Source organism: Leucoraja erinacea, chromosome 1 (genome assembly GCF_028641065.1).
Source record: "Leucoraja erinacea ecotype New England chromosome 1, Leri_hhj_1, whole genome shotgun sequence".
Taxonomy (NCBI): Eukaryota; Metazoa; Chordata; class Chondrichthyes; order Rajiformes; family Rajidae; genus Leucoraja; species Leucoraja erinaceus.
In genome coordinates, this window is record NC_073377.1 from 137,257,896 (window position 1) to 137,271,334 (window position 13,439).

A 13,439-nucleotide genomic window follows, 5' to 3' on the forward strand; every position below is an offset into this window, starting at 1 on the left:
GGCAGTATAATGGGACGACCCTTAGGAGCCGCCACAACAAGCTCTATAGTCTCCTTGTACCAATCAAAAACCAAATTCAAATTTCTATATTTTGAAAATGGGCAAAGCAAAAAGTAGCATCTCTAGAAAGGCTTATCCTAAAATAATTGATTGGCAGGGTGTGCTTTTCAGTCAGGACGTCTGTATCATTCAGTCAGTGAGCTCGAGGTTCGGAGCCCTTCTCTTATCCTTCTACATAAAAACAAAGTGTCAATGCCTCTTCAAGGTCTACTAATCCACCCGGAGCTTCAGTTGCAGGTACAGCTGAAGGGATTTGGTGCTCGGGCGACGCTATGAATTTATATGAATTTTAAAAATCCAATACGTTTAAATCATTCAAAAGCTACAACCACAACGAGATAAATAACATTAAATAAAACGGAAGCAAATAAAGGCAAACAGAAGAACTAACCTTGAAGGTGAGAGAGAAAACAACACGCATAAACTTATTTATTTTAAATTCGCCAACATCCCTAAATGACGAGTATAAATTACTAAATAAAGTGGGTGGACAAAAATGCTGGTGACACTCAGCGGGTGAGATGCTGCCTCCCGCTGAGTTTCTCCGGCATTTCTGTCTACCTTCGATTGTTCCAGCATTTGTAGTTCAGTGGGCCAGATGGCACCCGCGGAGGGAATGGACCAGGAGCCACCACGGGCCAGGGCTCCCCCCCCAACAGGAAGGAACCACAGATGAAGCCGTCCCCGCAAAACGGCGAATGATTCTGGGAATGCCGAGGCGAGAGGGTGAGGGAAGGGAGTGAGAGAGCGAGAGAGGTGAGATGGGGAGCGGGAGAAAGAGCGCGCGCGAGAGAGAGGGGGAGGGAGAGAAGGAGAGAGCAAAGACAGAGACACAGCGGGAGAGAGAATGAGGGATGGAGGGAGGGGAGAGAGAGAGAGCGAGAGAATAATAAAATAAAGTGACTTTACCTGCACACCAGAAGAAGCCCGTGCTCGCGGTCCGGAGCAATGACAGTGAGTTTTAAGAAATTCTCCCGTGAATTTTATTCGAAGGAACACGGCGTCATTAATACATGGTCAAAACATAATTACATTTACTGAGGAATGTGGATCGATTTATTGATGACACATTGGATAACTACCTGTTATCTACTGGCTGTTAATAAGTGCTAACAGTGGTAGTTAACAAATCGTTTTCGTCTCATGGCCGGTGCAGCGATGACTCGTTGTAACGATTATCCATGGTAGTTTTTGAAAAAAAAATTGTATTTAACAACTCTGACTCCCTTCTTGTACATAAATTGGACATAAACTGGAAACTGAAAAGTAGGGGAACACCGTCCCCCTGCGTACCCCAGCATTTCCATCACTGGTCTGAAGTCTATTCCATCACTGGTCTGAAGGTCTCTTTCCTTCGCTCCATAGATGCTGCCTCAGCCACTGAGTTTCTCCAGCATTTTTGTCTGCCCATTCACACAAGTTCTGTTATCCAACTTTTCTCACCCACTCCTTACACATTAGGGGCAATTTTACAGAGACAAGTTAACCTACAAAACACACAAAAAATTATACGTTGATAACTTTGGTTACTAAAAAAAAAAGAAATTATCCATTTTCAGTCTTAGATCTCGGTGACGCTATGTCCCCCTTTACACCCACTGTATGTTTTATTCAGTTCAAGACTAATCAGCAGTACATTGCCATAAAGTTGCTGCCTAAAATTGCTAGAGACCTGGAATTGATCCTGAATATGGGTGAATTGGGGGACCATTGTAGGATGGATGGCGGTGGGGGGGGGGGGGGGTGGCAGGAGAATCTACGCGAGGTGGGTAGATTGGGGGGGGGGGGGGGGGGGGTAGATGGGGAGGGGAGCACAGGGGATGTCAGTGAAGACTGAATAGAGGAGGGACTGGGGATCAGTGCGGGATGGAGAGGAGGGGTCCCAGTATAAGGGGTGGAGGCGGGCGTACAAGAGAGGGGGGGGGGGAGGGGCAGAGGAGATGGGGAGGAAGGAAGATCAGCGCTCCTGTCCAACGCCAAAGTGCCGTTGCCTCCTCGCCACCGCCTACCCTCCTCCGCCAGGCGACAGGAAGGTGCGGGGCCGAGCGGTGCAGCTCAAAGATCCTCTATAGGATCTTTGGTGCAGCTGCTTCAGACTGCGGAAGGAGACCTCCCTCTCCCCCTCCCTCTCTCTCCCCCTCCCTCCGTCCCTCGGCGTGCGAGAGGGTTGTTTTGAAAGTGCCATTAACGTATTTGCAAACAGCCGCCGTTATCAGGGCGATAGCGGCCGCTGCTTGCAAATCCGCCAACGGCGCTTTCAACACAACCCCTCTCGCACGCCGAGGACGGGAGGAGGGAGGGAGGGAAAGGGAGGTATCCTTCACTGGTGCCCCAATTAATTTGGGGAGCGGGACGAGGAGGTGGTGGAGCTGCTCTCACTGCTGCTGCTGCCGCTATTTGGGGCCCGTCATTCGCTCCGACCCTTCGTCACCATGCACCTAGTATCTTTGCCATAAACTACAGCTATTGCCGCCGCCGACATGAAACGTCCCGTTCCTATTCTCCAGAGATGCTGCCTGACCCGCGGAGTTACTCCAGTTTTTTATGTCTATCGGTATAAACCAGTATTTGCTTGCCAAGCCGGGCAAAATGAGTCGCCGTTTAGGTTGCCCGGCGCCACTTTGGGTGGTAACCGGCACTCGGGCAACCTAATTCGAGCCCTGTGGCTGCTCCAGGGAGTTCCCCCGCACAATTAAAGCATGGAATAGTCTTCACCTTACCATTGTTACCCAACCAGACGCAACTAAATTTAAGGTAGCTCTTTGAACCCTTTTTTCCTTAAGTCCAAGTCAAGAGTCAAGAGAGTTTTATTGTCATGTGTCCCAGATAGGGCCATGAAATTCTTGCTTGCTGCAGCACAACAGAATATGTAAACATAATACAGAACAGGAGATGAAAGTTTAATGTGTCTCTTTACCATAGACCATATATATACACAATAAATAAACAGATAAATTGCAATAGGCTGTTATTTTTCAGTTTGGGGTTTGGTGGTGGTGGGTCCATTAAAGTTTAAATTCCATATTTTTGGAGGGAGGACCAGGAAACCAAGAAGCAAGAGTTACTCCAGTGAGTTACTCCAGCTCCAAGGAGTGATTCTGCATTGGTGTTCAGCAGTCGCGACGAGGCGGCGACCGGACAGCAATGGCGGCCAGATCTCCCACAATCCAAAGGGAGGGAGAAAGTGCCCGACGCCGACCAGTTGCTGTGGCAGTGCGCACAACCACGGCCGATGATGCGCTGGCCGTGTTTGTGCGCATGTGCAGGGGGAGGATGTGCAGGTCGTGACAGTGCGCATGTGTAAGGCGGCCTTATCATTGCGCACTGTCACGGCCTGCACATCCTCCCCCTGCAAGCCGGAGACCCGGCAGCCCGGACATGGACACGGATACAGATGGAGGGCGGAGACGGAGAGTGACAGAGAGAGTGATAGAGAGGGAGGCCCGCTCAAAGTTGAACGATAGGTGGCCCGGGTGCTTGCCAAGCCGGGCAAAATGGCATGGCTCTTAGGTTGCCCAGCGGGATTTTATTTTTATTTTGTTTCATTCAAATTTTTATTGATTTTTCAGAGATATATACAAAACAGTGCAACACCATCACCATAAATAAAACAAAATAAGAAAAACAGCAATCAAAATTAAAAAAATAAGTAGATAGGTGGGACCAAAAGAAGTAAATAAATAAAAAATTGGAATAAGACCTTGTGGTCCACTTACCAAATTAAAAAAGAAAAAACATTACATTGATTAGTTATCTGGAGATAATTCACTATTCATACAAACATACCATCTAGTTCTATATAACACAATCTTCCCATACCTAGCTCTGCATTTATCTAATTGGTGTCATGGCTCAAATAAACAGTCCATTTTTCCCAGATCTTATAACCATATAACCATATAACAATTTACAGCACGGAAACAGGCCATCTCGACCCTTCTAGTCCGTGCCGAACACATATTCTCCCCTAGTCCCATATACCTGCGCTCAGACCATAACCTTCCATTCCCTTCGCGTCCATATAACTATCCAATTTATTTTTAAATGATAAAAACGAACCTGCCTCCACCACCTTCACTGGAAGCTCATTCCACACAGCCACCACTCTCTGAGTAAAGAAGTTCCCCCTCATGTTACCCCTAAACTTCAGTCCCTTAATTCTCAAGTCATGTCCCCTTGTTTGAATCTTCCCTACTCTCAGTGGGAAAAGCTTTTCCACGTCAACTCTGTCTATCCCTCTCATCATTTTAAAAACCTCTATCAAGTCCCCCCTTAACCTTCTGCGCTCCAAAGAATAAAGCCCTAACTTGTTCAACCTTTCTCTGTAACTTAGTTGCTGAAACCCAGGCAACATTCTAGTAAATCTTCTCAAATGAATTCTCCTTGACTCTCAAGGAATATGTCAATTTCTCCATCAAGTATCAAGTAGCCTTTATTGTCATTCAGACCTTTCTGAATGAAATGTTGTTGCCTTGCAGTCCTACATATAGTAAAAATGACAAAACACACAATAAACACAAATTAACATCCACCACAGTGAGTTCACCAGGCACCTCCTCACTGTGGTGGAAGGCAAAAGTCTTAAGTCTTTGTCTCATCCCTTCTTATTCTCCCTCTGTGCCGAGGCCGCTGCCGCTGTCCCAGCCGCCGCTGTCGTCCACTGGGCCCGCGGTCGGGTCGAGTGGCCGCTGCCGCCGGAACGTGCCCCAGCTCCAAGTTCTGGTCGCCGCTGTCCCAGCTCCGAAACCAGGTCGCCGCTGCCGCTGCTCCAGCTCCGATGCCGTGTGGCCGCCACTGTCGCTGTCCCCGCTCTGAAGCCAGGTCGCCGCTGTCGCTGTCCCCGCTCTGAGGCCAGGTCGCCGCTGCCCCAGCTCCGAGGCCAGGCCGCCGCTGCCGCAGTCCCTGCCGCTGCCGCCGTCCCAGCCGCTGCCGCCGCCATCCCAGCTCTGATGCCGGGCGGCCGCAGCCGCAGCAGCTGTCCCAGCTCCGAGGCCAGGCCGCCACTGCTGCTGTCAAAGCTGCCGTTGCCCCAGCTCCGAGGCCGCCAGCTCCGCCATTAGGCCTCGGCGGAGACGGGGATACGACAAAAGAAGTCGCATCCCCCGAAGAAAGAGACCAAAAACATATTAAAGATCTCGCACAATTTCTAACCACTGTTTCTTTTTTGGACTTTTTTCATTAAGCCACAGCCTGGTAATGGCCTTCTTACTTGCTGCAAGCAAAACTTTTATCAAATATGTATCTTCTATTTTTACAATATCTTTAATACGCCCCAGATATATCACAGGGCAGGTATTTGGGATTTTATAACCCAAGATATTTTTTACAACTGCATTAACATTTTCCCAGTATGGCCTTATCTTTACACAGTTCCAGAAAATATGCGAGTGGTCTGCCTCCGTACTCCCACACAACCTCCAACAGTGTTGTTAGACAGCAAGTTGTCTGCTTTTTATTTTGGGTGTTATAAAAAAGTGAGATAGATTCTTCCAGCAAAATTTTCTCCATACTAGTGAGCTTATGGATGAACATTGTTTCACACATTTGATACCATTCTTCTTCTGTTATTTGAATCTTTAATTCTGCTTCCCATTTTGTTTTTATTTAGAGCGTTGATTCTCCCCCACTTACCACCAGAGTTTGGTAGAAAGCAGAGATGACACTTCTGATTATATGCATGCACAATCACCTTGATCACATTATTTGAAGTGTCTTCTAGTTCTGGCCGTATCTCTTTTGTAAAGTATTCTCTTAATTGCAAGTATCTAAATAAATCGTTGTTTTCGAGACCATAATTTGACTTTAAATCTTGGAAGCTCATAAACTCGCCATTTTCTGAAACCGTATACATTGCCGTTATGCCTTTTTGTGCCCATTGTTTGAATTTTGAATCATACACCCCTGGCTTAAACTTTGAGTCATATGCGAACCACTTCAATGCGTGAACCCTCTTTAATTTGTATTTATCCACTTTCCCATATTTCTAACGTAAATGCTATTATTGGATCCATAGCATGTCTCAAAGCCCCTCTCAGATATTTGTCTCCCACCAAAAGTATGGTGTACAATTTTGGTCGCCCAATTATAGGAAGGATGTCAACAAAATAGAGAGAGTACAGAGGAGATTTACTAGAATGTTGCCTGGGTTTCAACAACTAAATTACAGAGATAGGTTGAATAAGTCAGGTCTTTATTCTCTGGAGCGCAGAAGGTTAAGGGGGGACTTGATAGAGGTCTTTAAAATGATGAGAGGGATAGACAGAGTTGATGTGGACAAGCTTTTCCCTTTGAGAATAGGGAAGATTCAAACAAGAGGACATGACCAGAATTAAGGGACAGAAGTTTAAGGGTAACATGAGGGGAAACTTCTTTACTCAGAGAGTGGTAGCGGTGTGGAATGAGCTTCCATTGGAAGTGGTGGAGGCAGGTTCATTGGTATCATTTAAAAATAAATTGGATAGGCATATGGATGAGAAGGGAATAGAGGGTTATGGTATGAGTGCTGGCAGGTGGGACTAAGGGAAAAAAAGTTGTGTCGGCACGGACTTGTAGGGCCGAGATGGCCTGTTTCCGTGCTGTAATTGTTATATGGTTATATGGGTCTGGTAACCCTGTATCTCCCCTTCCATTTCTTTCCATTGAGATTCATAATCAGGTCTACACCAACAAGCCAGAGGTCTGAGTTGAGCCACATAAAAGTATTTCCTCAGATTTGGTAACGCCATTTTCGGCAGTTGAAGTGTTGTTAGTTTTATTCTTGTTTTTTTGCTATTCCAAATGAATCTAGAGATCATTTTATCCCAGGCTATGAATTTATCTCGAGGAACATTAATTGGGAGAGATTGGAATAAATATAGTAGTTTAGGTAGGATATTCATTTTTACCATTTGTATTCTGGCACTGAAGTCTAGAGGAAGGGTCGACCACCTTTCAACATCCTTTTTGATGTTTTCTTCAATTTTGTTATAATTAGTTTCAAACATGTTGGGAAGTGTTTTGGTTATAGTTACACCAAGATACTGCATCGTTTTAGAATTCCATTTCAGATTATATGCATCTCTGATTTGTTGGGATGGAGAATAATTGAATGAAAGAATTTGTGTTTTTGTTATATTCAGTTTATACCCTGAGTAGTATCCATATGTTTCAAATAGGTTCATTAGATTTGGGAGACATATATCTGGTCGTTCAAGAAAAATAATGATATCATCAACGAAAAGACCAATTCCCCCCCTATGTTGACCCCCCTGCAGGTCTTCTCTCTGCCTTATTACTTGTGCTAAGGGTTCAATATACAAAACGAAGAGAATAGGAGAAAGACAGTATCCTTGCCTTGTGCCCCTCTCTAACTGGATCCTTTTTGATACGTTTCCATTTACCTTAATCCTAGCTGTAGGCTCCTGATTATATTGTTTTAATACACCGAATTGCATCTTCATTGAAACCAATTCTCCTTAGTACTTCATATAAAAATACCCAACGGGAAATACTCGACGGGATTTTAGGTCGCCATTGGCACCCAGGCAACCGTTAATTTCGAGCCCTGCTAATGGTGTGCCTCTATTTTAAAAAGCCTGTAAGGAAAAACCTGGGAACTACAGACTGGTGAACCTGACAATTGTAGTAGGCAGGTTCCTGGAGAGAATTCTGGGGGATAGATACATATGCATTTAGATAGTCGGGGCTGATTAGGATTAGTCATGGGAAATCATGAATTGAGTTTTTTTGATGAATTTACCTAAAAGATTGATGAGGGCAAAGCTGTAGGCATTGTCCCTATGGACTAAAGCAAGGCCTTTGATAAGGTTCCACATGATAGGCTGCTCTGGAAGTCCAGATTACATGGGATCCGGGATCAAGCTGACTGGATAATGAATTGGCCTCATGAAAAGAAACAGGTGAGGGTGGAACGTTGTTTCTCAGACTGGAGGCCTGTGAATAGTGGGGTGCATCGGGGATCATTGCTGGGCCCATAGCTGTTTGTGGATTACATGTGGTTAGAATGTACAAGGCAAGTTTGCAGATGACACTAAAGTGGGTAGTATTGCAGATTGCAAAGATGGTTAACAAAAATTACAGCAGGTTCTTCATCAGCTGGGCAAGTATGCTGAACAAAGGTTTTAATGCAGATAAGTGTGAGATTTTGCATTTGGGGAAGTCAAACCAGCCAAGATCATATTGAATGGCGGTGCAGGCTCGAAGGGCCGAATGGCCTACTCCTGCACCTAATTTCTATGTTTCTATGTTTCTAAGACCATCACAGTGAATGGCAGGGCCCCGAGGAGTGTTTTAGAGCATTGAGATGTAGGAGAGCAGCTACATACAGATAATTCCCTGAAAGTGGCATCACAGGTAAATTGGATGGTCAAGAAGGCTTTCAGTACATTAGCCTTCATTAGTCAGGGTACCAAGTAAAGTAGTTGGGATGTTACAGTTGCACAAGATGTTGGTGGAGTTGCATTTGGAGTATTGTGTTCATTTTGGATATCCTGCTACTAGAAGGATGTCGTTAAGCAGGAAAGAGCGCAGAGAAGATTTACCACTGCTCCACCACTCTGTACAGCTACAGGTCGCGTCCGGTCCGCACGTTCAGCCTCTTGGAGCGGCACTCCACCCAGCCAATCCCCAGGATGTAACCAGGACTTGAGGGCCTAAGCTAAAGGGAGAGGTTGATCAGTCTAGGACTTTATTTCTTAGAGAGGTGTATTAAATCATGAAGTGGAATATAAAGGGGTAATGCACTCAGTCTTTTACCCAGAGCCTTTTGCCTAGAATCAAGAATCAGAGGAAATAGGTTTAAGATGAGAGGGTTGACAAAAATGCTGGAGAAACTAAGCGGGTGAGGCAGCGAAGTTTGGAGCGAAGGAAATAGGCAACGTTTCGGGTCGAAACCCTTCTTCAGACTGATAGGAGGGGGGGAGGGGGGAGGGGGGGGCAGGAAGAAAGGAAGAGGTGGAGCCAGAGGGCTGAAGGAGAGCTGAGAAGGGGAGGAGAAAGTAAGGACTTTGAAATTAAAGAAGTCAATGTTCATACCGCTGGGGTGCAAACTGCCCAAGCGAAATATGAGGTGCTGCTCCTCCAATTTACGGTGGTCCTCACTCTGGCCATGGAGGAGGCCCAGGACAGAAAGGTCGGATTTGGAATAGGAGGGGGAGTTGAAGTGCTGGGCCACCGGGAGATCTGGCTGGTTATTGCGGACCGAGTGGAGGTGTTCGGCGAAGCGATCGCCAAGCCTACGCTTGGTCCCACCGATGTAGAGCAACTGACATCTAGAGCAGCGGATGCAATAGATGAGGTTGGTGGAGGTGCAGGTGAACCTTTGCCGCACCTGGAAAGACAGCTTGGGTCCTTGAATGGAGTCAAGGGGGGAGATAAAGCGACAAGTGTAGCATTTCTTGCGGTTCCAAGGGAAAGTGCCCGGAGAGGGGGTGGTTCGGGTGGGAAGGGACGAATTGACCAGAGAGTTACGGAGGGAGCGGTCTCTGCGGAAAGCAGACAGGGGAGGAGATGGGAAGATGTGGCAAGTGGTGGAATCACGTTGGAGGTGGCAAAAATGTTGGAGGATTATTTGTTGTATGTGACGGCTGGTAGGGTGGAAGGTGAGGACAAGGGGGACTCTGCCCTTGTTAAGAGTGGGGGGATGGGGAGTGAGAGCAGAGTCATGGGGTACAGAAGAGACCCTGGTGAGAGCCTCATCTATGGTAGAGGAAACAGGGCGGGAAGAAGTGTAGTCCAGATAGTAAAGTTTTAATAGGAACATCTTTTGGATAGGCACATGGAAGTGCAGGGAATAGAGGGATATGGATCATGTGCAGACAGATGTGTTAAGGTTCACTTCTTAAAAACAGACAACACGCAATGGGTTTGGTAAACCAACTCAAGCTTTACTGATCATCAGCCGGCGAGTGTCAGGGATATAGAATCAAGTATGCAACAAACATTTGATTCTCTTGAACAAAGACATACAGGATCTTTTATAGTGTTTTGGAAACGTGGTCACATGCTTATACAGAGTTGCAGCAATGACATTCGACACAATACTCAAATCAAGCAGGCTGAACCCATTCAAAGCATACTTGTCACAACACAATACACTCGTCACACTGTGGTTAAATCAATCACAAACTTTAGTTACAAAAGCCCTAAACAACAGGAACTACGTCAAAAGCCCAACATTTGCAATTCTTTCTTGAACAATGTAAGGATCATTATCAGTAACACCACAGCAAATTTCTGTTTACAGAAATTCCCGAGTCCACAGGAAACACATCCTCTCCCACTGTTGTTAATTGTCTTTTTCCCTGGGCATAACAGGATGCATTATCAGAAAAGCTTGGTATGCGGACCTCTGGCTTCCTAATCCCCATAGTTCCTCTAATATGGTACAGAATTACAAAACTTCAGCTTATTCAGGACCCAAACATGTCAAGCTAATCTTTTACTTAATCAAATATTTTACACTACTATTCCTTACATAACCAGGATATTCTCAGATGAGATGTTTAACTTGGCAACATGTTCATCACAAGCATTGTGGGCTGAAGGGGCCATTTCTGTGCTGTACTACTGTGCAGGAACATGAGGGGTAATCTGTTCACACAGAGGGTGGTGGGTTTATGAAACGAACTGCTAGAGGACGTAGTTGAGGCAGGTATTAGAAACAACATTTAAAAGATATTTGAACAGGTACATATCGGAAAGATTTAGAGGGATATGGATGAGACGCAGGCAGGTGAGAATAACGTAGATGGAATATCTCGGTCGGCATGGACAAGCTGGGTCAAAGGGCCTGTTTCCATTCTGTATGGCTCTGTGACTATGACTCCATGAAATAAATGAGATAATGGAATTGCTATGAGAGACAGCATGGGCCTGATGGATGAAATTACTTCCTTCCGTGTTATAATGAAATATGAGAAATGTACAAAGTCAAAAGCAGGAGGAATGAAAACTTGTATTGCTTCCTCATGCAGATTTAAAATATTGCTAATGACCATGACAGCAGAAAATCTGGACATGACAAATGGGTCCAATAAACTCGGTTCTGTGACTCAGAATGAAGCAGCACTACTTGCCTTGATGGAACAAACAGGCTATACCATGATACAAGAAAATGGCCAAAGAAAGTTTGGAGGTCCACCACCAGGTAGGAATGAAATACAAAATCTAGGATATGGAATGTTTGTGAGGGGTCCCCATTGTTATTTCTAGACAAAATTGGCGGCATTTTATAGTTACTGTCGCACAACACCAGTGACTCCTTCCGGACCTTGGGTGCTGTCTTTATGGAGTTTGCCCGTTCTTCCGTGTGGTGCGCCAGTTTCCTCCAACATCCCAAAGTCGTGCAGGTTTGCAGATGTATTGGCCTCAAGGGAATGGATTAGATAATGGGATAACATAGAACTAGTGTGAACGGCTGATCGATGGTTGGCATGGACTTGGCCAGCTGAAGGGCCTGTTTCTGTGGTGTATCTCAAAACTAAAACTAGAAATTGGCAGGAATTTTCTATCACAAGATGATTAAAGACGAAGGTTCTCCTGGAGTGTTGTGAAACACATAGAATATAGGACAATATAGCAGAGAAACAGACCTACAATGTTGTTGCTGAAGATGATGCCAAGACCTGCTTTCACATAATCCATATCTGCATATTTTACCTGCCTGCACATAAGACATATCTCTCCATTCACTGCATATCCATGTACCTATCCAGAAGTTCTTAAATGCCACTAGCGTTTCTACCTCCACCATCATACCTGGCAGTGCGTTCCAGTCATCCTATGTGAAAAACTTGCCCCGCACATCTGCTTTAAACTTAGCCCCTCTCACCTTAAAGCTAGGCCCTGTGGTATTTGATTTTTCCATCCTGGGAAATAGGTTCTGACTGTCTACCTTATCTATACCTCTCATAATTTTATATAGTTCCAGCAGGTCACCCTTCATCCTCCAGCATTCCCGAGAAAACAATCCAAGTTTGTCCAACAAATTAGCCCTATAGCTAATACTCCCTAATCCAAGTTCCCATTCTGGTAAACCTCCACAGCGCCCTTTCCAAAGCCTCGACATCCTTCCTGTATTGAGGTGACTAGAACTGCACACAATAGTCCAAATGCAGCCTAACCAGTCTTATAAAGCTGCATCATGACTTCCTGACTCTTATCGTCAATGCTCCAATCAATGAAGATAAGTGTCAAGTCAAGTCAAGTTTATTTGTCACATACACATACGAGATGTGCAGTGAAATGAAAGTGGCAATGCTCGCGGACATTTGTGCAAAAAGACAAACAACCAAACAACCAAACAAACTATAAACACAATCATAACACACATATACCTTTACATAATAAATAATAGAAGGAAAAACATTCAGTAGAGTTAGTCCCTGATGAGATAGGCGTTTGCAGTCCGAATGGCCTCTGGGAAGAAATTCCTTCTCAACCTCTCTGTTCTCACCGCATGGCAATGGAGGCGTTTGCCTGACCGTAGCAGCTGCAACAGTCCGTTGCAGGGGTGGAAGGGGTCTCTCATGATATTGTTGGCTCTGGAGTTGCACCTCTTGATGTATAGTTCCTGTAGGGGGGCAAGTGAAGTTCCCATAGTGCGCTCGGCCGAAAGCACTGCTCTCTGCAGAGCCTTCTTGTCCTTGGCAGAGCAATTCCCAAACCAGATGGTAATGTTCCCAGACAAGATGCTTTCCACCGCCGCTGTGTAGAAGCACTGGAGGATCCTCGGAAACACTCTGAATTTCCTCAATTGCCTGAAATGGTAAAGGTGCTGCCTTGCATTACTCACGAGTGCTGAGGCGTATGCCTTCTTTACCACTCTGTCTACTTGTGTTGCCATTTTCAGGGAGTTATGGACTTGGACCCCAAGATCCCTCTACACATCAATGGCGTTAAGGGTCTTGCTATTGGCTGTATATTTTCTCCTTACATTTGACCTCCCAAAGTACAACACCTCACAGATCATTGGATTAAACTTCACGTGCTGTATAGTCCCATGGCTATCTGGACTAGACTTCTTCCCACCCTGCTTCCTGTAAGGACTCCATCCCCTACACCCAATTCCTCCATCTACATTGCATCTGCACCCAGGATGAGGTGTTCCACACCAGGGCATCGGAGATGTCCTCATTCTTCAGGGAACGGGGGGATTCCCCTCTTCTACCATAGATGAGGCTCTCACCAGGGTCTCTTCTAAACCCCGTGACTGCTCTCACTCCCCATCCTCCCACTCGTAAAAAGGACAGAGTCCCCCTTGTCCTCACCTTCCACCCTACCAGCCGTCACATACAACAAATAATCCTCCGACATTTTCGCCACCTCCAACGTGATCCCACCACTTGCCACATCTTCCCATCTCCTCCCCCATCTGTTTT

General features: G+C 45.7%; 1 protein-coding gene across 2 annotated transcripts in view; it reads left to right on the forward strand.

Moving 5' to 3' along the window:
• Positions 1–13,439, forward strand: part of rbm46 (RNA binding motif protein 46) — an 87,010-nt gene that overhangs the window by 17,640 nt on the left and 55,931 nt on the right. For both annotated transcript variants that reach the window (XM_055644067.1, XM_055644076.1), the window contains exon 2: positions 11,034–11,206. In XM_055644067.1, the coding sequence (XP_055500042.1) occupies positions 11,050–11,206 (157 nt within the window). In that variant the 5' untranslated portion in view covers positions 11,034–11,049. The remainder of the gene's footprint in view (positions 1–11,033; positions 11,207–13,439) is intronic.